The following is a 25,878-nucleotide window of genomic DNA, read 5'->3' as shown; positions in this document are numbered from 1 at the left end:
AAAAAAAAAAAAAAAATATATATATATATATATATATACATTCAAAATATGAGGGAGGGAAAAGGGAAGAATAGGTAGAGGAAGGAAGACGGGGAGGAGGAAAGAAAATTATATAGCAAATGTGGTAAAATATTAACAATTGGGGAATGCGGATAAAGAGTATACTAGAGTTCTTTGTACCATACCGTTCTTGAAACTTTTCCAAAAGTCTAACAGTTCAGAAAAAAAATTACAGCCTGGAGCGGTGGCTCACACCTGTAATCCCGCCACTTTGGGAAGCCGAGGCGGGTGGATCACGAGGTCAGGAGTTCAAGACCAGCCTGGCCACGATGGTGAAATCCCATCTCTACTAAAACTACAAAAATTAGCCAGGCATGGTGCGAGGTGCCTGTAATCCTGGCTACTCAGGAGGCTGAGGCAGGAGAATCGCTTCAACCTGGCAGCAGAGATTGAGTGAGCCGAGATCACATGCCACTGCATTCCAGACTGAGTGACAGAGACTCTGTCTCAAAAAAAAATACGAATAGTAATTAAGCCACAATAGTTTTGCAAATATCAAAAACCATCTTTATTATGACTTAAGATTTCAACAGCAAAAAGATCATGTAATAAATCATAAAGATATTATCAATTTTACCACTATGCTGCAAAAGTGCTGTAATTAGACAAAAACTAAGATGTATTCCTGAAGGAAAAACACACCCAACATTAAACAATCATTATCTTATTATAATAATAGTGAGCCATCCCAAATGAATTTCATAAAATCTGTTGCAGATAGTCACTAACCATAATCACTGGTATTTCTGTAAGATCATGAAAATATTATTCAATTCCAATTTTGGAATAAGGTTTTTTTTAAAAAAATAAGTCAATCAACATTTAAGGCACTAGAAGTGGCACACATGTTATAAAATTTGGTTGTGACAATAGTAACATTTGATCCTCAAAAATCAAAATACTGAGGTCGATATATGATTACTGTATGTCAGTATAAATCTTCAACAAAAACGTAGAGTTTTATATACTTCCATGTATGTTCTTAGGAATATTAAAATGAATTTGCGTTATAGGCCTAAAGTAGTATTTGACAATGAGTTTATTTCAAAGAATCTGTACACTCTTGAATTCAGAGGTAAAGGCTCACAGATTCACTCCTCTTTGAGGTTCCTCTTCCCTTGTCTGACTCAACTGTTTTCTCAACTTACAGTGGATGAATATGGCAGCCTAGGCCGTGGGTGGTCGCTCACGTCTGTAATCCCAGCACTTTGGGAGGCCGAGGCAGATGGATCACTTAAGGTCAGGAGTTCGAGACCAGCCTGGCCAACATGGTAAAAACCCATCTCTACATTTAAAAAAAAAAAAAAAAAAATGCCGAGTGCAGTGGCTCAAGCTTGTGATTCCAGCACTTTGGGAGGCCAAGGCAGGTAGATCACAAGGTCAGGCATTCAAGACCAACCTAGCCAAGATGGTGAAACCCCATCTCTACCAAAAATGCAAAAATTAGCCAAGCGTGTTGGCAGATGCCTGTAATCCCAGCTACTCGGAAGGCTGAGGCAGAGAACTGCTTGAACCCGGGAGACAGAGGTTGCAGTGAGCCGATATCACATCACTGCACTCCAACCCGGCCAACACAGTGAGACTCCATGTCAAAAAAAAAAAAAAAAAAATTTAGTCAGGTGTGGTAATGGGTGCCTGCAATCCCAGCTACTTGGGAAGCTGAGGCAGGAGAATTGCTTGAGCCTGGGAGGCGAGGTTGCAGTGAGCCAAGATCAAGCCACCACCGCACTCCAGCCTAGGCAAGAGAATGAGACTTGGTCAGGCACACACACACAAAAACAATATGGCAGTCTATACTTCATCTATTAATACTATAACTGTTAGTAAAATAAACCTAATAGGGACCAGGCTTAATTCCCAACTTAGTAAATTTCTAAGTTGAGACTATTACCTTTCTGAACTTACCCTATCAAGATGGCTTTCTGATCTTCAAAAAAGTTCCTAAAGAATCCCTAATATAACCCTGTGGTTTCTGCAGGGAAAGCCTATTAACACTTTCTTGATTGCATTTTAAATTCTTGAAATTTAAGCATGTGGCTGGGCACAGTAGCTCACGCCTGTAGTCTCAAACACTTTGGAGGGCCATGGTTGATGGATCACCGAAGGTCAGCAGTTCAAGACCAGCCTGGCCAACATGGAAAACCCCATTCTACTAAAACTACAAAAAATTAGCCGGGCTTGCTGGCACATGCCTGTAATCCCAACTACTCAAAAGGCTGAGGCAAAAGAGTCACCTGAGCCCAGCAGGCGGAGGCTGCAGTAAGCGAAGATCAGTGAACTTGATTAATAAAGCGAGACAAATGCATTCTATAAATACAAACAAAGACAAATACGACAAAGAACTACAAACAGATGAGAACACTAGTTCTGGTTAGGGAAAGCCTAATGAGACAGGTAAAAGTCAGTAGGATTAGAAGTTGGCGTCCATACAGACAGGCAAAGAAGGGGAAAGCAGCCGAGGTCACGAGAGAGTATTCGCAACATGGGTCGCTGGGCTGGGAAAGGACAAAAGATTCCATGCAGCAGTTAATGGTAATCAATGGTAATAAACACATGTTCTAGGAAAGCCTATGTATCAATCCACGAGCAATATTTAAAAAAAAAAAATCAACAAGATCTCTTCTCACTATCTTGACTAATGAAATGCTATCTAAGCCTGGATTTATTATTTATTTTAATAAAATTCAATCACAGTTTATCAACCTCCAGCATGAAACTCTATTCAGTAATAGCAATACTCTAATTCAGTTAATACTGTATTACCTGAAACTATATATGTAGCTTATCTGTTTTTCCCCCTCAACATACCAATCCACATGAAGGAGAAATAAAATCTGCCCTGCAGATTCTGGTGTCAGACAGCCTGAATTTAATCCTGGCTCCAAGATTTGGAGCATCCTCAGGTTAATTCTTCGTTCTTCCCCTTTCAATAGGATAGTATCACCAACTAAGTCAAGCTTGTCCAACCTGAGACCTGTGGACAGCATGCGTTCCAAGATGGCTTTGAATGTGGCTCAACACAAACTTCTAAACTTTCTTAAAATTTTATGAGATTTTTTTTGTGATTTGTTCATTTATTGGCTTATCTGCTACCACTAGTGTTATTATGTGTGGCCCAAGATAATTCTTTCAATGTGGTCCAGAGATATGCCTGAACTAAGTCATGAACATTGTACAGATTAAATAAGATAATCCACAAAGAGTTTCACACAATAATCGATGAATAAATGCCAGTCACTGACACGGCTGCAATGTTATAAGCAATGCTAAGCATTAGAGATGAAAGAAATTGCCTTCTATTTTTTATGAGCCTGTATAAATCATTTATAGCTCCTGACGGAAGTCACATATCTCCTTCAGGAAAAGAAAAAGAATCATAACTGGATGCACAGACAACATTCCTGTGGTTTAAAGTAGATACACCATGGTTTGCTCCAAAATCAACCCAGAGAAAGCCCAAAATGAAAGAGCCCTGGATTTGCAGTTAAATAATTAGTGCTCCACACCCTCCCCATTTCTAGGCATTGACAAAACAGATAATCAAAGATTTCACAGGCCTAGAACCTAAAACAAGTCACTAACAAACACTAAGAAAAACAGCAAAGGCCTGTAATGGAGTTTTCCTTGAGCAATACTATGTGCTAAGATCTAGCAATATTCAAAAAACCTAAAACAGATCCTTGACCATTAAAAGGTAGAAAGGCAGAGACTGTGACCCCGTCAACTTCTTAAATTATCATGTTAATATTAAGCCTTTTACAACTCAAAATAATACTGCATAGCTGGAGCACAAAGAAAGGCACAGGCTCATGCATAAAAAATTGAGAAACAAACAATATTTTAAATTAAACTATGCTTTTAACTTGGTTTGAGAACTTGGATTAGAAAAAAAGTCCCCAAGTGTAACCGGCAGTCAGATCCATGTAAAAGTATGCATGACTTCCTTTTTTAAGGTGGCTCTCAGTTGCCGTGTCATGCTACCATGAACACACAGCTTGTGCACTGAAATGCACCTAGCATTTCTTAACAGAATACCACGTCAAAAGATACTTCTTTCCCTCTGGTGACAGAGAAGTTCACAGTCAATCATTAGTTTCTTCAACAGGACTGACTACGTGGTTTTTTGTTTATTTTTACTTTTTGGTAGAGATGAGGTCTTGCTATGTTTACCAGGCTGGTCTTCAACTCCTGGGCTCAAGATATCCTCCCAAAGTGCTAGGATTACAGGTGTGAGCCACTGTACTTGGCCCTGACTACATGTTTTGAAAGAATATGCCTATCTTTGCTTCTTACAGAATCATTTTCCATCTCAGATTTTCTTAGACATTAATAGATTAGCTTGTGTGCAAAGTCACTGTGTTTTCCAAAATGTTCTATGATATTTATCCTAAACCATAAAGGAATAGCTCTTCCCCCAAAGACCACATTGCAAATACTTCCTCCTTTTGCAATTATCCTATAAAAATGTCATGGTACAGATACAAAAGGGGTGTGTGTGTGTGTGTGTGTGTGTGTGTGTGTGTGTAAATGATTTAGTGGATCTATTTTCTTTTACAGATATTTTCCATCTATTTTGATATATGGTGAGAAAAAGCTAACTTTTCTAGGTGAATGGGCAATTGTTATAAACACTAAGTAAATTATCCTTTTAAAGTTACTTATCTGAAGTGCCATCTTTAACATACATGCACATACTTATACATATCATGTCTGTTTCTATAACCCCTAATCTGTTTCAATGATCTATTTGTTTGCCCCTGTAGCAATGCCATGCTGTTTTAGGTATTGTAGTTTTACATTATACTTTGCCATAATTACTGTCTTTTCAAATAATAGTATAAATTGCTATTGTACCCCATTTTATTATTTAGAATCAATTTGTCCAATTTCCCCTTGCTTAATCTACCCCCTACACACAAATATCAATGTGATTTTGATGAGATATAATGGCCCTATTTGTTTCATAAACCAAAAATTAAAGCTAGGAATTGTCTACAACACATACTTATTAATGTGGAATATTCTCTAGGCTGTTTACTGATTTTTCCCTCAAGATGTAATTTGTCATTTGTTTTTAGAATTGTGGAATATTTAGGAGGATCACTTGCGCTCAGGAGGTCAAGGCTGCAGTGAGTTGTGAAATACTGGACAAAAAAAGAAGGAATATTTGAAAAACAACATTTTGTTTATTAGTTCAAAGTTATCTGTTTATAAAGCTGTACAGAAAATAAAACCTGTTTATTATGTTATTTATTTATATTCTTACTTTTTTAGTCAACAATGTAACAATTTTTGGAAGGGAACACACTGATATTACCTACTATGGATATGACTTTGCTATATTTTCTATTTACAACAGTTTGAGAATGAATGTTTTTGTGCTATGTCGTTTGATGTGAAAAAGAAAAAAGATCCTGGTTGTTAGAATTTCTATCATGTCAATATAAAATGCCCTTTTTACTCCCATGTAGCGTGATAGAGTGATCCTTCCTTTTATTGTGTTAGTTCTGCCTGCTGGAACTAGGCTTACTCTTTTATCCCCCGTCTGTCTCAGGACTTGTCTTCTAAACAGGATGCAACTATGCTTGCATTTCAACGTGAGCTGTGAGTCCTTAACTTTTATTAAAAGAAATTCTCCCTTTTACAGTTATTCTAACAACTATGCTTAGCCTAATACACATCCCTTTAATTTTCCTATGTATACTTTTTTATTTTATTCTCTTAGCCCTCCCTTTTTTTCCATGACTGAATCAAGTTTAACTTTTCTTTGCATTTTATGGCCACTTATAATTTAGCATTTCAAAACTCATTAAATATTCTGCAAATATGTCAAACAACTAAGCTTTGGACCTTATTATGCAAGTGAATAGGAAATTACTCTAATGTTTCTCTCTTTTTTGTGTCTGTCTGACCAAAAAAAAAATCCAAAGTATACTCCACTTGGGGTGGTAACAATAAGTCAGCTTAAAATAAGACCACTTTGGCATTTAAAAAACCCATGTATTAACTATTATGAGCCAGGAAAAGGCAGGACAAGTAACTTCATATTAAATTAGTAAGAAGTTAGTTCAGTGTTTCTTTCCAACATCTCTGCATCTTTCAAAAGACAAAGCTCTTACCGTTTCTTTTGGAATCTGCATCTGGCTTGGCTCTGCAGTCTAGAAGAATTGAAGAAAAACATAAATACAGACTGACCAAAGCCATCTTCAACACACAGGGATACAATGATTTAAAGAAAATTTTGTTGATTCTTAAAATCCACAAAATATATAAAGGGTAATTATATGATGGCTGATGTAATACTCTGTCTTCCGACCTTTTGCTGATGTGTGTGTTTATGTGTGTTCTAAGAAATTTTTTTAGATATACATTTTTACTTGCTCATTCACAGTACATCATGAATTTATTATTTGGAGAAAAACAAGTCTCACCAAACCGCTTTCCTAATCATGGCACTGTTTCTAATTTTGCTTTTAAAATTTCCCAATCAAATCAAAGTTTTAAGGTCTAGAATCATTTGGTAGCTAGACCAGATAATAACAGTTTGAACCACAGTCTGAACCACAGCATTATACTTTAAAATGTTGCACAGAGAATAAATGTGATTTTTTTTCATATAATGTAGACTTGCCTTAATTATCTAGGAATTTACAAGGATGATTTATTTTAAAAAGGCACAGATTGATAAAAATATTTAGATTTAGACACACAGAATTTAAACATAGACACCCCAAACAGAGGCAAGTAGTTATGTCTACTGGATTCAAAGGTTATTTTTAAATGCCCCCTCCCTTTAAGTTTTCAGGATCTTATTCTTTTAAATTTTGAAAAAGCAGCTGCAACATGCATAATAGACTGACGGCCTACTGGCGTACTCCTTAATGAAAAGCTCACAAGCAATAAATTACATAACCAAAAAAAAAAAAAAGTAGGTAGCAGAAGGGAAAAACAGAAGCCTGGAAGATAAAAATTGGACAAGAAGAACCTGAATAACCTTAAGCTGGCTATATATTGGCACTAACTCTGCAAAAGACTGCTTAAGAGCAGTGTCTAGGCTTTGGCAATCTAATAATGCTAACTAGTGCACTCCGAGACACTAAGGAAGAATTAAAGCTTCAGCAAATCACATGGAAAGCTAGCTGGTTTTTTTTTTTAAGTGCTCATTTACAATTTAATAGAGACATCTCCAGATTTAGGATCAGGTGGCATTTTGAGCACAAAATTGGATAACAGTGGGGGGAGAACGAAAAACTGAATTTAAATTGAGAAATAATGCATTAAACATTTTTAAATATAAAGAAGTTTTCATAATTTATTCAAAATCGACTTAAAACAAAAGTGTTCACTTTTCAACCCTAACACAGTCTGAAATTTCCACAAAATCCACATTAAGTTTTAAGACCTGTGTATAAGCAGGGGATGAGATATTCGTAACTAAAATTTATTTTCCTTTATAATTAATATTTACAGAAATACATAGTTTATATAGAGAATAAAAATATTTACTTTATTTATAATAAAATGTAAATTTTATCATAACACATCGACACCTGAAGACACAACTTAAGAGAATTAGCACTACATGACAAATTTGGAAACCTCGTTCCTAAAACCTTGTCACTCTAGATTATACAAATTCATTTTTGTTTAGAGCGAAAAGCTAGCTGAAAAGAACATATTTCAAAATGATCCAAGTAGAATCTGTTTTTGCAATATTTAAAATATCCCTTGTACTTGAAATAAAACAATTTCCTTATCACATCAAAAGACAAAGGCAACTCCTTCAATTATGTCATTTTTATATAGCAGTGAAACCTAGCACTTTTGCAGAAAAACACTCAGAACTATGTAAATTTAAGACAATTTTTTCATTCACACCAATATCATGTAAATGCTCAGATGTATTAATGTATGCATGAAAAGTGAAGGAGATAGGTTGCAAAGTTTATAAATGCCTTTGCATTTCCTCATGTATTCCTGAATAATATGACCTATATTTGTAATTAATAGCCATGAGGCTTTTTGCCACTTAGATCTTTTTATTTTTTATAATAATTTTTTTAAAAGGTATTACTTAACAGTAAGCAAGCAAGCATCTATTTGGCTTAGTGAACTATGAAAATGTGAAATATGAAAATTTGTCATATGCAGTGTGGAAGATGGCAAGCTTTCAGCGACAGTCTGTGGAGTGACAGTTCTGAAATAATCAGCGTCTCTGTACTCAGTCAGTCCATCTGAGGGTGTACAGTGATAAGCATGTGATGCCCTCGAAAATATCCCTACGGTCTGATGCTTAAATACCCCTCCATTCATTACTGTGGATATCCATTTCTGAAACTAAGGTAGTATTAGAGAAAAGAATGTTTGTATTCAATGAGGGCTGAAAGAAATATAAGATACAGAAACTCCTTGGAAAATGTCTCAATAAACATTTGCCATCAGGTAACTACTCCAGACCCCTGGCTGCTGCACATCAGAAATCTTTCATCTACTCTAAATTTACGCACCAGTTCCCTTGGGTGGAAGGCGTCTTCCTGGCGAAAGACCAGAAGGCTCACAGTTCCTTCCATCTTGGTGTTTCTCAACAGGGAAACAACTTCCTCTTGGGATTTGCCCGCTAAATCTACTCCATTTACCTAAAACAAAACAAAATAAAACAAAGTTTTCAGCTGTAATCCTGTGCAAACAAGTAACAGAAACACACACACACACACACACACACAGACACACACACACATTCTCTCTTTCTCTTTCTCTCTCTCTCAGGCTGGTCATATCTGCTACGGAACATAACTCATTTCATGTACAATTCTGCCATGATCTGGGAACCACTGAGGTTTTGTGGCTAATAAAGAAACTAGGACCAGGTATCTAGAAGAGAGGAAGTGGTCAGTCTTTCAGTGTTCATCATTAAACCCAAAGTGACCATCATCAGGGCACTGACAACTAACAAGTAATAAATATTTCAAAAATGTCAAGTTAACACAAAACTTGCTGGCTTAGAATTGAGATACTTTGATGGCCTTGTGCATCATAGGATTTCTTATACCAAAATAGGTGTTGTTCTTATAAAGGGTAATAAAAACACATCAAAAATATTTTGGTACAGTATTTTCACTTTCAATGAAGTTTTACTGACAAATATAAAGAAATATAAAGAAAACGTTTTACTTCTAAAGGTAAACATTAAAGAAACACAACTACAAAATAATAATATTTTTAGCAGGGAAGCAATATTTCACCTGAAACTTTTTCAATATTATGAGAGACTTCAAAACAGGGAAAAAAAGTTAAAACAACTTATTCTTAGGGAATCTTGTATCTCCCAGTAAGTATAACATCATTATCAAAAGCACTATATATTCCACAGAAATACGAGCATATGTTTCCTTTAAAAGGTATTCCACATTTTCCTTTTTAGACAAAAATGACTTTTTGTCCAAGGCAAACAAGTTTATAATTTAAACAGCAGTATCAAAATTTTCCTGTAGTTAAAATATGTTTTGGAACATTTCACCTTCGAAAAAAGTCAACCTCATACAGCTTAAGGAACTACTATTAAGGAATTGCAGACAGGAGGATGGAATTCAAGTCCCAGCAGAGACTCTTACAAATAAAACAAGCTACAACTGCAGACGTGGGCTAATGTACCACTCAACTGATACCCCAAGGACAAGCAGCCTTTTCAGGAAGCAGGACCCTAAACATAATTCGTACTCAAACAAAAGAAAGTGAAAAAAAATATAGACAATGAAGTCACCTGATACTTTTTTCTTTGTATGATTCTAAATATTTGGACATTCAGAGAAAATACCTAAAAGTATTAATATTGTATAGCTATCACTATAGGTACTAGAAGGTTGGGCTTAAAACATGCAAAAATGCAGTTCCCATTTTAAGACAAAGCTGAGAGCTACGGAAATAAAGTCTAACTCTAAAGACATACAGAGCGCAGGTCTTCCTCATTGCTTTAAAATAAAAAAGTTTTTCTAATATGTTGAAGGTAAAGCGATTATGTGATAAAAGAAAAAGTGATTCAACAATAAAGCAATTATCTTTAGAAGGAAAGAAGGAGAGAGGCAGAAAAGGATAGACGTATTTTTTTTTTTTGGATTCAGAAGACAGGAGGACTGAATTCGAGTCCCAGCAGAGACTCTTAAAAATAAAACGAGCTACGACTACAGATGTGGGCTAATGTACCACTCAATTTATACCCCAAGGACAAGCACCCTTTTCAGGAAGCAGGACCCTAAACATAATTTGTACTCAAACATCTGTTATTTAGCTTCTAACAGTGACATTTAAAATATGTTGTCACATGCACAAGACCAAAACAGTGGGAATACAATTTAAAGAATCTAGGCCCAAAATGTAGATGGAAAAAAATATGGAAATTACCCCTATCCTCCCCTACTTTACAAAAATTCTTTAGAACTCAATCTGAAGAGACAGAAACCACATACAAAGCTATAAGAAAAAAGAATAATGCAGTAAAAGTTTACCTTAGTATTAGTATTTGAATACTAGTTAATTAGGAAACAATATCTGCTAATAAAAATACAGACTATATTTTCTCAGAAAAAAATACGAAGAAAAATGGCTAAAAATATATTTTTCAATATTCCTTTTCTCCTTTATGTGCAAATCATCACACAAACACAAATTATGTAGGTTTATGTATTTCTAAGGCAGCTTCAAATACCAATGAACCCAAACTTAGAAGACAGAAAAAAAATTTAAAAACGATTTTTCTTTTCTTTCCTGACATTTGACTCTTACATCTCAATTCATTCTCCATGCTGCCACTTCAAGATTGCCTCGCTCCTCTTATCCAGACACACGCTTTCATTTATTTCATCTGTCTCTGTTCTGAATACAAAGTGGATAACATTTCCATATTGCCAGACATAAATATAAAGCCATCTAGACATGCAACCTTATAGACATTTTATAGGACAGAATGTTACCTAATAAACTAAATGTCTGAGTAACTAAAAATTTATAACTAAACTAAATGGGGCTGGGCACGGTCGCTCACGTCTAGAATCCCAGCATTCTGGAAAGCCAAGGTAGGTGGATCACTTGAGGTCAGGAGTTCGAGGCCAGCCTAGTAGTGAAACCCTGTCTCTATGAAAAATACAAAAAACTAGCTGGATGTCGTGGGGCACACCTACAGTCTCAGCTACCAGGGAGGCTGAGGCAGGAGAATCACTTGAACCCAGAAGGTGACAGCTGCAGTGAGCCGAGATCCTGCCACTGCACTCCAGCCCGAGCAACAGAGCGAGACTCTATCTCACTAAAAAAAAAACTAAATGGAAAGATAATTTCTCATCAAATAAGGTGGAAAATGGGGTTGGGCACAATGGCCCGCACCTGTAATCCCAGCACACTGGGAGGCAGGAGGATCACTTGAGGCCAGCAATTCAAGACCAGCTGGGGCAACACAGTGAGACTCCACAAAAAATTTTAACAATTAAAAATATGTAAAAAAGATAACATGGAAAATGTCAACATAAAACAGAAACACAACATTCGATGACGTATACTTCCACTAAAATGTATATAATTTAATTTTATATTTTATGAAAATGTTTTTAAAAGTTGGCTCCTGGAAATGGAACATTTCAGGAATTAGGGAACATGCTGCTTGGGGATGTCACTTACCTCTATAAGTCTGTCTCCTGCCTTAAGTCGTCCATCCTGAATGGCCGCCCCCCGGGGGAGGATGTTTTTCACATAGATTGGAGCTGAGCCACCAATCGTTACGTCTCTGGAAGTGATGCTGAATCCCAAACCTTCTGTACCTAAGTATGTGACGGGGAGAAAAGTAAATAAAATGCTATACCTTGAATTTTACAGGTGTATTGCACTACTAGGCTCTACCTCAACTTGACATTTTGTAACTTTCACAGTGGTCCACATTTCATCTAACACTTTAAAAGTTGTGATAAATTTTTCAAAATAGACTACACTGTGGAAGGTTTAAATGGTTTACATATCAACAGTTATTAATCTAAGAAGCAGCAATCTTCTCAAAGACAGATGGAAGTTAATATATAAATATGACTGCTAAAGGTTTTTAAATCAATATAATCTTTGAATGGAAAATTCACTACACGAAGAAAGAAAAAAGCTTTGGTTAAGATCCACAGTGCCTCAAAACTCAAACATTACTGTGCAATAATGACTTCCAAATTTTAAGGGTAAGAGGTACAAGCAAGGGAGACAAAAATGTCCAGGGAGATGGAAAAGAATAGTGAAATGAACAATCTCTCTAGATACAGGTAATGAAACCTCCCCCAAAATCATAATTATTCAAAGCAATTTACTAAGAGGATAAACCAGGAACCATATTATCTTTGCCTAGTTCACTTCTAATTCACTTAAATCTTACGAGATATATTTCCTTCTCAACCCACCACTCCCAAAAAAGGCAAGTTACTCAGTGAAGAATCCATCTCAGATCATGACTATCAAATCTGGGGATCATCGTATTATGTTTAAAGGTACTAAATGAACGATGCATTTATAAATTACTCTGCTAAGTCACAGAATTTAAATTCTCATTTCTTTGGCAGCTTTATTGACAGGCAGCCTTATACGCTCAATACAATGCAGAAAAGGGTTTGTATGTCACCAGAATCAACATGCAGTAAGCCAAAGTGTGCCCAGGAAAACTGTGAAGATAATGAGACATTTCTAATGAATCACAAAATTTTTAGAATACTTCTAATAATGATTTCTACCTAAGCTTTTTTAAAAAGTTACTTCTTAAGATATTAGTTTCCATTTCAGTTAAACTAATGTTAAGGCAAATACTTGCTCATTATGGGAAGAATAAAGAGATCTGTGAAGGTGAAAAATCTTGAAAAGAGCACATTAATCTGATACAGCACTCAGAATAAAACTGTAATGAAAAGTATAAAAGTGAACAAAAAATGGGTAAATAAAAATGTAGATTAAAGAAACATTAAAGAAGAAATACAGAAAAAAACTCCAAAATTATTCCTGTAGCAAAAACTACAATCAATACTCTCAACATCAAAAAAGGCATCCATTTACTTCTAGTCTGAAGTCACTTTAGGGTGCCTGGACTGTTAATTTCTGACGTCTTCCATGCTGAAGACCTGAATGGCACATTGTTCATATGAAATGTTTCTAATTGTTCAGTGGAGACTTTTCTATATATCTCTGCTTTCACAAAACTAATGACTTGCAATAACATTTATTAAGAAAGAATTCTAAATTATTCTCCTTTTGCAATAGTAATTTCTATGAACTATGGATGCTGTTATAGGAACCTCAATACTATTAAAATATCAGCAATAACCCCTAAATCTGTAGGCTAAAAGTTCAGGCAATGACCTTTCAAGGAAAGATAAGTAGATATCAATTTCATTTAACAAAGCCAACAAAACATTTTGAACTGACTGAAACAGATTACTGACCTTCTCCTCTGACTTTATTAAAAAAATAATTTCTACAAAAGAGCAGGGTATTTGAGAATGCCAAAAAGGCAATAAATATTAACAAATCATAATTATGGAAGCAAGTATACTGGGGCTAGTCTATTGTCATGTTATATAATATAGCTCCAAAATTAGACCAAAGAATCATTATACTGGCATCTTTTGTTTACTAAGAGTTGATCCCAGTTTTTGAAGAACTGCTGCTACTCAAAGCCCATTAGCTCACTTTGAACTCAATCTGAAGTTTAATACTGACATACCCTGTTTTTAATGTACTTCACTGAGAAATGCAATAATAACTGATAAAAAATATCTGCTAACTACAAGAAAAGCCTGTTCAATTCTCCTACAATCATTATTATTAAAATATATGTATTTAGTCCTAATCAAAGGTAATCAGCATTCTTCTTCACATTTGTAGTAAACATAATTTTTGTATAAAATATTTGTAAGTATTGGCAGCATGCACAGGCAGCATGTGCTTTTTGTCATACATTCTCGCAGTTGGTAAATTAAAATCAAGATAGATCTATGGGACTCTAACACTTAAAACCATTGTTTGTACTTCCAGTGATTAAGCATAGTCTTTCTAAATTAGCTTGTGTAAATACAATCATATTTTTCATTAAATGCTATTAAAATATTATCTGTATTCAAAACAATGGTATTTTTAATGTCAAATCACCTCATTTGAAGAGTCCATGTTATATCATAATTTGTCAAATATCCTAATTTTTGAAGAACTGTAATTAACTAAATGAATATTGCTGTATCAGTATAAAAAGTAAAAGATACTTATGAACCAATATCTTTATGACAATGGTGAAGCAAAATATTGTACTTTTATTGAGAGATCTCACACAGAATTTTAATTTTTATACAACTCTATTTATGGTTCTTGACATGTTTTGGGTTAAAAACAAGGGCCTGTGATTTAAGTAGAGCAAAAGCAGGAAAGAGGATGTGATATTTCTCTCATTTAGGAATTGACAGAGCTAAAGGGGTTTCTGTTGATATGCCTCTGTGTTTGCAAGGAGGCAAGCTGTCAAATCCTGATCATGTCAACCAAGTATTTAGAGCTTAAAAGCCGGTAACCAGAAACAAGAAACTTGTGGTTCACATAAAGTTCAACGAAAGAATACAATTCAGAAAGGAGAACGCAGTCTCAGAGTTTACAACCTTGTAAACACTACCCCACACGGAAAGAAGAATGGTCTGAATATCCGGATATGGAAAACATTCCAGTAAGAATCTGTGGCCCACAGCCATGTGACCTGAGGAAATAATGAACCCCTCTTGAAATCATTTCCGTTTAAACTGTAAGAGTTGTTGGTTGAGCCCATAAAAGATATATATTCTTTATAATAATACCATTTTGAAAGACATGATTTAAAAATATATGAAAATGCTCAGCTAAAATGGATCATGAACAGTAAAACTGTATCTTGGTACCTGGAAACACTGGGTGAAAATCATAAAGTCAAGTCCAATAGTTTGCACTGAACTCTGAAGGAGGCAAACTGCAAGAGCATGCTCTCTATATGCAGGGATCCACTATATACAGGAAGGGTACTAAAATACATAAATTGATGGAAGATGTATGAAGAATCAGTAATCGCCATCATGACTTTCACATCACCATAAGAAAGAGAAGCAGGGCTGTGTATGGTGGCTTACTCCCACAATCCCAGCACTTTGGCAGGCTGAGGTAGAAAGACCACGTGAGGCCAGGAGTTCCAGATCAACCTGAGCAACATGGCAAGACTCCACCACTACAAAATTTTAAAATTAGATGTGGTGGCACACGCCTATAGACCCAGCACTTAGGAGACTGATGTAGGATGTTGGGGACTACAGAGAGCTATGACTGCGCCACTGCACTGTATGTAGCATGGGCAACAAAGCAAGACCCTGTCTCAAAAAAAAAAAAAAAAAGAAAAAGAAAGGGAAGTAATGCAGTAATACAAGAAAACAAAAGACAAGAACCAATGGCCTGGCTTCTATGCAACCTACTATGAACCTCACACAAATGGGTCACTCCCCATAGCAAATACCGGACTGACGTGCACGACCTCTGAAGTTCTCTTTGGGGGCTGTATTTGGACAGCAAGTGGGTCAGGCAGTCAAAATGGTCAGATCCTGACTACTGTTTTGCATTTGATATCCATGTCCTGAAACCATTTTCATTCCAATAAAAAATCTGACTGCAGTAGTAACTGCTATCTTCTTCTCATACACATATTTTAAAGTCTTATTCTCTGCACTTTTACATTTTAATTTCTACATGGCAAAATAAACCTAAGACATCTAGGAAATACAATTTTAAATATGTTAAAAAGTAAGTAGCTTTAAAAATATGTATCAGTTCTTTCACAAAATAATGGGATAAAATTCAGGGTGCTTTGGGTTAGTAGGCTGACTTTTAAAATAAATTCCATTTCTACTCCTGTGTGCTGCTACTAAGGAATTCCACAAAACAAAAACAAGATAGGTCGTACCTTTCTTAAGCTGGATATTAAGCCTCTTGCCTATTTTTTTGGTGTTATAACCACTGCTTATAGTCGTACTAAATACATTCTGAGGTGCTGGGGCTGGAGCGGATGGCGGTTTTCCCGAGGGGTGCGCGCTATGAGGTAGTCGTGAGTGAGAGTCTATCTGCTCAGGCGGGTGGTTCAGTCGGGGTGCTCTCTGCACCGTGTGAAGCCCTGCACTGTTCACACTCCTGTTGTCAATATACTGGCTGTCAGGGCTAAAGCGGCTTGAATAATAATTGTTCTTCTCACTTTGGGATAGTTGTTCGTACTGCTCTTTATTTGCTGCAGGAACCACATGGAACCAAATGATGGGTGTACGCATGGCTTGGCGAAACATATGTTGTGCTCTGGGTTTGAGAAAGAACAGAAAATCAGCAAATTAAGACTGGCAGACTAGAAGATATTATGAGCTTAATTAAGTATACTAATTAAGCAATCGGAACTGACAGGCTGTTGAAACTGAAAAGCAAAATTCTAATAACTCATTTATCAATCAAGTTTGCAGCTCTGATCTCCAAATAGCTGTTTCTTCAAATACAAATTTCTCCTTCTCTCAATAAAAATAAGAAAATTATCTACAACCATAGAAAAAATTCTGTTCTCTCAACTGTAAGTCATTAAACATGTTTTAAGTACAACAGAGGTATTATAATTTCAATAACAGAAACCAAATGCAACATTCTCTACAACTTATAGACTATATGTCTAATACAACTTATAGACGTTACAAAATATTTCCTTTTAAGTTTTCAAAGAAAGACATAGCTTTATAATTGTATTTAGAATCTTGGATTGGGTTAGATGTGTATTTAAATTTTTTTAAACACACACACACACTTAGAAGACTACAGAAAGTAACTATTAATTATTTATTAAGTTGGTATATGCAAAAATCTCAAGAACAGCAATCCAACCTTAATAATTCAAAATGTTGACAGCTGTGGGTCACAGTGCAACCATACAACCAGCCTGAGAAGCGGCTCTTTCTCATGCTGGTTCCCTGGTCACGTTTCACTCCAAGTCCTTAAGAGTTCTGTTTGTTCCTGCCTTGTTTTATAAGAACTGGCCAACTTTTATGTTTTTCATTGACTAATGGTCTGAATCAAGACAAAGGATATCTGAATACAACCCAATATTGAGGTGCAAAGGAGCTTTATCTGCTTATTTGTATCTAGGGAAACTGTGTGCAGCAAAGATAGACGTGTGAGTTAAAGTGTGATAAAAATGGGCACACTGTCCATTTTCCAAAAGGTGAGGAACCAGCAGAATTGAAAGCCGAAATGGGGGCCATACTATTTAAGAAGAGTATATCCATCGGAGGACGTTTTGAAATACAGTCTAATGATATTAATTACTGTGAGTATGATTAAATTTTTAAAAGCTAATGGCAGAAAATATTTCTCTCCAGTATACAGGCTGGGATCACAGACATGTGGTTTGAAGCACGTCAACTGACTGCACTCTGCCACGCCTAACGCACGTAAGAAAAGAAGTGCTGCAAGCCCACACTTACTGTTCAAATCTTCTATTTCGAAGGTCGCCATCATTAATCCTGACAATGCAATCATTCTCATGAAAAAGATTTTCATGTTCAGCTTTACCACCTTTCTCCAATCGTTTTACTAATAACCCCAGGGTTCTGGAACATTAAGAATGCAAATGATTACACACGTGACATCTCCACCATGCACACTGCCCTACCACTTTAATGCTGGTATATTTACAAAGGAGTACGTTAAAATCACTATTCATACATTTTTAAACAACAGACAAAAATCACAACAGTTTAATGATATGTAAAAACGGATCCCTTCCATAAATGTTAGAAATCATTTTCTGGCTCGTCAGTATTATGTTTCGAGAACAAGCTATAACACTCTCTATATCTACAAATGCCCCTAACGGAGACCGCCTAATGGTTGAGTGGGTATTGCAGTGGGGAGCATGGATAAGCACGTATTTGTGAATGGCTTGGGCAATTTTCTGTTTTAAGCCAGCTGGTACACTAGCTTAAAAGACGGCTGCAACCCCCATCTTTCTATGAAAGTGAAGGTAATGAGGAAAAGCTAACCTTATCACACTGAAGGTTTTAGAATGATAATAGGAAAGATTTCAGAAATAAAAGAGTTTTCCTGCTTTGCATTTGAATTTGACAGTGCTTAATATTGCGAATTTCAAACCTGTTACGACTCCCAAAAGCAAGTCATTTATTGTCAATATTCCCATTTGGAAAAACAAATGACTAAACAGAAAAACATCAGTGAGAGGTTCAAATAATGCCAATCACCATCCATTTCTTCTATATATGTACTCACTGAGGTTGAAGGAAAAGTGTGAATGACCTTTGAGAGAACCCCTACTTGCTCTAGAACACCAACCTCATAACTGACAGGACATTCTATATAGACTGGGACAAATAGGAAATACTTCTTTAAATCACAGTATAAGCAACAGGGGTCTTAATCTAGCTCTGATTGTTGCTATTTATTATTTTTTTACTCTTATTTTATTTTGTTTGAAGACAGAGTTTCCCTCTTGTTGCCCAGGCTGTAGTGCAATGGCATAACCTTGGCTACTGCAACTTCTGCCTCCTGTGTTCAAGCGATTCTCCTCATTCAGCCTCCTGAGTAGCTGGGATCACAGGCATGTACCACCATGCCCAGCTAATTTTTCTGTACTTTTAGTAGAGACAGGGTTTCACCATGTTGGCCAGGCTGCTCTTGAACTCCTGATCTCAGGTAATCTACCCACCCCGGCCTCCCAAAGTGCTGGTATTACAGGTGTGAGCCAGTGCATCTGGCTTGATCGCTGTTAATTACTTCGTGGTTAGCATAAATTTGTATCATGATATTAATATTTTTATAAGAACTTATTTTTTGCATTTCCAAAATTTGTATTTTCTTTCACAGTTCTGATAGACAAAAATGCCTAGACAGACACTAAAATTGAGAATCCTGCATAAATTAAAATTGAAGATACCCTAATTTTCAAATAATGTCTATATGATTCCCAAGAGAATTGTAACCTGCAGTCAGCTGTATATGTTTTCCACCAGAAATGTAGCAAAATAGATAGCTGCTGCTTTTATACTTTTCCAGTAATTGTTGTATCTGTTCCATGGACATATGTCAAATTCTTCTGTTATATACATACCTTAGCTCTATTACTGCATTGTAAGCTCCTAGCAGAGAACATAAGATTCGGCAGTTCAAGCACTTAGCTAGTAGTAAGGTCTTGATAAATGACAACTGACGGAAGGCATGATTGAGTTTAACTGAGGTAAACGAGCCTCCTATTTCTATAAAGCTTTTTGCAAAATAGAACACAAGTGAACAGAATTTAGGTTCAGATCCTTTCTACTAAAGATAGGATGAAATTGAAATGGATTAAACTCAGGCAAAAGTCCTATTTCACTTGTTATTTTGTGGGTTTTCTTTATGAATATTTATAAAGTCATTAATTTCATTCTAATTTTTATTAATAAATATAAGGAGGCAGCATTACTCGAGTCAAACCTATCAACTGGCAAGAACTGTAATTGTACAGTTGAGAATCAGCACCTACTAGTGTAAGAGTCTAAAAATATTAGTGACCAGTAAAAACAATATGATGCAGGTAATATTTACTTACTTACTGTCATGTATTAGAACTATTTAAAGATATAAAATTATCTCAAATCAAAGGTAAGAATAAAGTACACTGATTTACCTTCAGGAGCAACTTAATGCTCAGTTCATATTTGGGAGAGATTCCACAATATGCCAAACCAAAAATTAAGTTATTGTTTAAATGTGATCATGTCCATAATTTATCTTCCTATGATTCCCTACTGTTTGTTTCTGTCTGCAACTGAACAAAGTGTTCTATCATAGGAATCAAAGGAATTGTTAAGATATATCCTATGGTTCCAATAAATGAGGAAGACGAATACAAGAAATCAAATTAAATCGCAGTTATTGATACCACTAGAACATGCGGAAGATATCTGACCACTTCACTTTCAAAGAAAATCTTGAAGGAAAAGATGTCTCAGTCACCCACAGGTAACCATAACAGGGCCACATGTGAGGTGGCACAGCTGTAGTTAAAACCCACCACTATAAACCAAGCATACTTTTGGAATGTGTATGCTTTCAGTCCTTGTAATAAAAATATGCCCTACCAAGACTCACTCCAGTTAATGCGTTTTTAATTGATGAAATCATAAGCAATTTCTCAATATGACTACAACATTACTACAATCTAAAGTGACTAATAATCAGTACATTTTTATGTATTCTGAAATATTTTGTGTAATCTAAAATAGCCCATAGAACATTTTTAGAAAAAAAAAATATAAATATATCTCTATATAGTCTTTAATGGAAATTACTTAGCAGTTAATTAGCACTGATCATTTATTTAAATTTATAAAGCTATCTTGGATACATCCTCTCAGTATTTATGACAGTTTAAAATAGCATAACTTAGAAATCCTTACTTTATCTTTATTGTTATTTTTTTGAGACAGAATCTTGGTCTGTCATCCAGGCTAGAGGTATAATGAGCTCACTCACAGCTCACTGCAAGCTCAAACCCCTAGGCTCAAGCAGTCCTCCTGCCTCAGCCTCCTGAGTAGCTGGGATTAGAGGTGTGCCACCATCCCTGGCTAGTTTGTTTGTTTGTTTGTTTGTTTGTTTTGTAGAGTCAGGTTCCCAGGCTGGTCTCGAACTCCTGGACTCAAGCAATCCTCCTGCCTTGCACTTCCAAAAGTATTAAGATTACAGGCTTGAGCCACTGTGCCCGGCTGAAATCTGCTCTTTAATTCAAACATCAATAATTTTTTTCAGATAAGCAGATGAATAGATTTATATTCATCTCAATTTTTCTGTTTTAAACCTATGTGGTTTTTTTTCTGTTAATCATTCTAGACTAATAATCCAAAGTAAAAAAGTACGCCATGTTTCTTTTCTTGAATGATTGTCTTTATAAATAAGTCCTCATCTATAGCCAAATGCATCAGTAATCCTAACATACAGTACAAATGCTACAAATCATAAATAAACACACTATACATTTACAGAAAACATAATAGAAATTTATTAAATGAGGCTTTAGCAACCAACACTGTTACAAGTCATTAACAATCTCAGATTCCTTTTACTCAGTACTAGAGACCTGATGGGGGGCTGGGAGTAAGACGGAGGAAGAAGACCTCAGAAGAGAAAAACTTCACCCTGACTGACACAGCAAGTGATCAGGGAATCAAGGGAACAGACTGAATTAAGGTGAAGTTAGGAGCCTGCTGATTTCTAAGTAGTTAACCACACTATTAGAATCATTCTCTCAAAAAGAATGGATTAATTTAAAAGGAAAGTGGTACAATCTGCAAAATTATCTCATTTACTCCACTAGGTGAAAATGATTACAAAGGAATGGGAATGAACTATCAAAAAAAAAAAAACCACACACACATGAAAATTGAACTGGTAACAGCTAGACTGAGAATGAAAAGAACCTCTGAAGGAAATCAAAAGTAGTAAGAGGAGACACTTTCCTGAAAAATGTGTGCTCACAAACAGATATATTTCCATACCTCCCATTTTCAACTTAAAGCTATATCAAATAATATAATTAAAAACAAATTTTAGGAATATATTTTGCAAACTCAACTAGAAATTAGAGTTTGCTCCAAAGTCATAAAGAACTGACTGCCTAGGGTGTGGCTGCTGCAACAGTTCTATTAGAGAAGGTGAACAAAGCAAATGAAGTTTAAACATTTTTGGCATGTCAGTATGGCAGTAGAAAGAAGAGTTTTCCTTCTTGGCAGCTAATACCAGAATTCCTTATTGGGGCACCCATGTTCCATCCTAAGAAACCACTTTGCAAAAAATAAAAAAGGTAGGTGTCAGGAAAGGAGGAATTGGAGTAAGCTCTGTTTGGGGAATGGTTCCAGGAGCAGAACAACCCCAGGCTGGCTATGCTAAGAGAAAAAACATAGAAGACTTGGGCACTTACTAGTGGAGTGGTACACACTTAAGAAGAAATGACTGGCTGGGCATGGTGGCTCACGCCTGTAATCCCAGCATTTTGAGAGGCAGGTGGATCACAAGGCCAGGATATCAGGACCATCCTGGCTAATATGGTGAAACCCCATCTATTCTAAAAAATTAGCTGAGTGTGATGGCATGCGTCTATAGTCCCAGCTACTTAGGAGGCTAAGGCAGGAGAATCACTTGAACCCAGCATAAGGAGGTTGCAGTAAGCCAACACTGAGCCACTGCCTTCCAGCCTGCGTGACAGAGTGAGACTATGTCCGCAACCCACCCCCCGCCAAAAAAAATGACTACACAGAACCTCCTCTACCTTCCTTATGAATCTAAGCTAAACCCTACTTGGCTTTATGCTTTTCAAGCAAGTGGATTTTTCCTGATAGAGATGAAACATCCCCAAATTTATTCCTTTCCTAGTTTCCTGTATTTTCTTCAAAATATGAAAAAGAAGAAAACGCTACATCTATCGCATAAAAATCTCACTTCTGAATAATTTTTCTAATACAAAAGTATAATACACACATATTTCTTTCAAGACTTCATCATTTTTTAACAATGTTTCTTAAAAAAAAAAAAGACAAGGAAGGCTACAGTAGCACAAAGCAAGCCATTGAAATGCTGCATCTTTGTACATGATTTTGGATGCATAATTAGAAATTTAACTACTTAGATTATATTAAGGATTGCACCACTACATTTTTACAAGGTTCATTAGCCTAATTATACACTTAATTAAAACAAACGCAGTCACACATGTTAACATTTTCAATTCTAACTATAAATTACAACCAATGATAAAACTGAAAATAAGTAACAAATGTTTTATTGACATCCAAATTGGCTGAGTAAGTCTGAGTTTTGCGTTGCTAATGTAAACTACCACAACTGCTACCCAGCTGTATGGAAATGATTATAATTCATCTTAATAAAAGCTGACACAGTATAAACATCACAATGGTAGGGAAAGCAGAATATGAGTGGGCAGAATAGGGTTTTATCAACAAGAACCTCTCACCTCCCTGAGTACAGCCCATGGCGGGGTAGCAACTACCTACATAAGCCCAGAAACTATGACCACTGAAAGCATGAATGCCAAAAGGAGAGAGTTTAAAGGAACACCAAGTTAAAACCTTAAATCTTAATTTTTTTTTTTTTAGAAAAACCTCAATGAATGAGATAAAGCAGGCCAAAAAAGTAAATAAAAATGGAGAGTTCCTTTAGATTAGAGCAGAAATCACAGATGTCATGCTGCTATATTTAAAGAACCATGATTCATTTCACGTAAGTGTAAACTGCAAATTTTCTCTCTAAAACCAATGCATATGTTATAGTTCTTTATTGTAAGAGTCTGCAGATAAGAAAGCACAATTGAAAACTTTCAGACAAAAGACTATTGATTCGGCAAATAAAGTCAAATTGCATTTTTTCAAAGGTAATTATATTAAAATTGAGTACTCAAAGTTCAAAAGCATATTTATTCTCACCTATTGCCATGAAGTTCAAGTTGACTGTAACTCTTCATTAGCATTTGTACTCAATTAGCTAAACAAATGTGTATGGGATTCTCAATTTTATAATAGTAAATTTTCTCTCAGATTCATGATATAAGAGGAAAACGATCACTTTCTCTGATTGTGTAGACTACCTACCCTAGACAAGCAGAACATCAAACCACTGGAGGGAATTTCAAGACATATGATAAAGATAAACGGAGTTTAAAAACTCTTCTCAGGATTTGACCATTCTTATTAGCTGCCACTGTCAAGGACCTTGCTAAATGATTTACATATATTTTCTTACTTAAACCATACAAAAGCCATGATTCCCATCCTTCACATGTAAGGAGTAGGGCCAAGTGAGGTTACCTTGCCAAAGGCCACACTACAGAGAAAAGACGGAGCCAGGTATCCTTAGCTAGTCCTGACAATAAAAAGATGACAACACAAAGTCCAGTCAGTCACTGACTGACACACAGAGGGAATACAAAATTCCCAACTCCAAATCTGGGGGTAAAATAGATCATGTTTTCGATACAGAAAAAAGCAAAAAAATGATAAAGTATATCTTAGATGAACAAATGGGTATAGCAAACAATATAACTGTGTAAATCTTAGTTGAAGAGACAGCAAAGCTCAGATTCTGCTTAATTAAATGGACGAGTATGATATGTCTCAAAACCATCCAAAGATGTTTGCCTACTAGTCTTGTAGACAGAGAAACATCAGTTTATATTTGAAGGGGAAATTATTCAAGACATGAATGCAGGATATAAAAAAGTAATTTTTATATTGCAGTGATTTTCTGAATATAGATTAGAATATATAATCTGAATACAGATTTTAATCATATTCAATTAATCTATATTCAGGTTTAAATAGAATATAAATAATAATACATACGAAATACATATTTTCCAAATGGGTCACTTTTATTTCAACTCAAAAACGCAAAACCTTAAAAATATTCTCTTACTGGCCAGGCGTGATGGCTCACCCCTGTAATCCCAGCACTTTGGAAGGCCGAGGTGGGGGGATCACTTGAGCTCAGGAGTTCAAGATCAGTCTGGGCAACACGGAGAGACCCTGACTTTACCAAAAATACAAAACGTTAGCTGGGCATGGTGGTGTGTGCCTGTGTGGTCCCAGCTACCAGAGAGGCTGAGGTGGGAGGATTGCTTGAGCCTGGAGATCCTACCACTGTACTCCAGCCTGGGTGACAGAGTGAGACACTGTCTCAAAAAATATAAAGAAAGAAAGTAAAAAACAGAGTAAGTTTTTAAAATAAAAAATATTCTTTTAGAGATGTGACTTCCTTGTTCAGATTAGATGATAAAATTTATGGACAATAATGTAACTAAGCAAATAAATAAAGGGGGGAAAAGTCATAAAAACAAATTTTAACACAGAAACTGAAGCAGCTTTTGCCAAAGGATGCTGACCCTTCACCTGATATTCTGAAGATTACACTGAAGATAAATGGAAGAAAAAAAATTATTTGGGATAAAAATCAAAGTTAATTAGACAAATCAAATGATGGCAAATCTGTAAAAAGTTGAGAATAAATTAATAAATAAGCCATCTGCCAAAATGAGTCAGTGTAGCAGAAAGCCAGCCCCACACCCAGAGCACCCTCATCCTGCCACCACCATCTTCACAGGGCCTGATTTTCTAACCGTGAAACTTTAGATTTTTCCTTCAGTCTTATGATTGGCAAGTAGACGTTAAGGAGGATTGTTCTGTAAGTACATATTACTAATGAGAGTATGGTTTGTATGGTTTTTTTCAACTTTTCTTCTTCCTAAGAATCAGAGGTATGCACTGGTGGAAATTAATACATGGTTACAATAAAAGAGGCTTTCTTATCAAACAGTAAATGGAAATGAAAATCCTGTACGCTCTTGTCCCCCAAAAATATGAACAGAAAACAGAGGTGAAAGAGTTTTAGACATGAAAAATACTAGAATGTAAAACTCACAATGGCAGCCATTTTTATTTGTTTGGTTCTCTAGGGCAAGGGCTGACAACTACAGCCTATGAGCCAGTTCAGCCAGCAACCTGTTTTTATAAATGAAGCTTCATCAAGCTCTGTCTTGTCAATGGTGGCTTTCATGCTACAACAGCAGATTTTTCTGGGCCATGATGCCTAAGATACTGATTATCTGACCCTTTACAAAAATTTTGCCAATCTTTGATCTGAGATATCAAAGGCACTGAAAATGGTAACTAGTAGATACTAGATCTTAATAATAATAAAAAAAAAACCTTTAAACACCCACATACAATT

The 25,878-nt window shown here is 35.8% G+C and overlaps 1 protein-coding gene and 1 long non-coding RNA gene across 27 annotated transcripts in view; one reads left to right on the top strand and one right to left on the bottom strand.

The window, feature by feature from the left end:
* Positions 1-25,878, bottom strand: part of PARD3 (par-3 family cell polarity regulator) — a 706,589-nt gene that overhangs the window by 258,252 nt on the left and 422,459 nt on the right. For 17 of the 26 annotated variants that reach the window (XM_032259808.1, XM_032259784.1, XM_032259798.1 and 14 more), the window contains 5 exons: positions 17,577-17,702; positions 16,028-16,410; positions 11,725-11,864; positions 8,568-8,696; positions 6,180-6,218 (listed from right to left, as the gene is read on the bottom strand). In XM_032259808.1, the coding sequence (XP_032115699.1) occupies positions 6,180-6,218; positions 8,568-8,696; positions 11,725-11,864; positions 16,028-16,410; positions 17,577-17,702 (817 nt within the window). The remainder of the gene's footprint in view (positions 1-6,179; positions 6,219-8,567; positions 8,697-11,724; positions 11,865-16,027; positions 16,411-17,576; positions 17,703-25,878) is intronic. The other 9 variants (XM_032259797.1, XM_032259804.1, XM_032259806.1 and 6 more) reach the window with 1 other exon arrangement.
* LOC116537548 lies at positions 2,461-2,654 on the top strand. Its single transcript, XR_004263183.1, has 2 exons — positions 2,461-2,531; positions 2,573-2,654. It is a non-coding gene; the product is annotated as an uncharacterized LOC116537548 (long non-coding RNA).

This window comes from Sapajus apella, unplaced genomic scaffold (genome assembly GCF_009761245.1).
Source record: "Sapajus apella isolate SASKATOON/1434 unplaced genomic scaffold, GSC_monkey_1.0 scaffold111, whole genome shotgun sequence".
Classification (NCBI taxonomy): domain Eukaryota; kingdom Metazoa; phylum Chordata; class Mammalia; order Primates; family Cebidae; genus Sapajus; species Sapajus apella.
The sequence above is the reverse complement of the archived record's forward strand: the minus strand, read 5'-3'. Positions and strand labels throughout refer to the sequence as shown.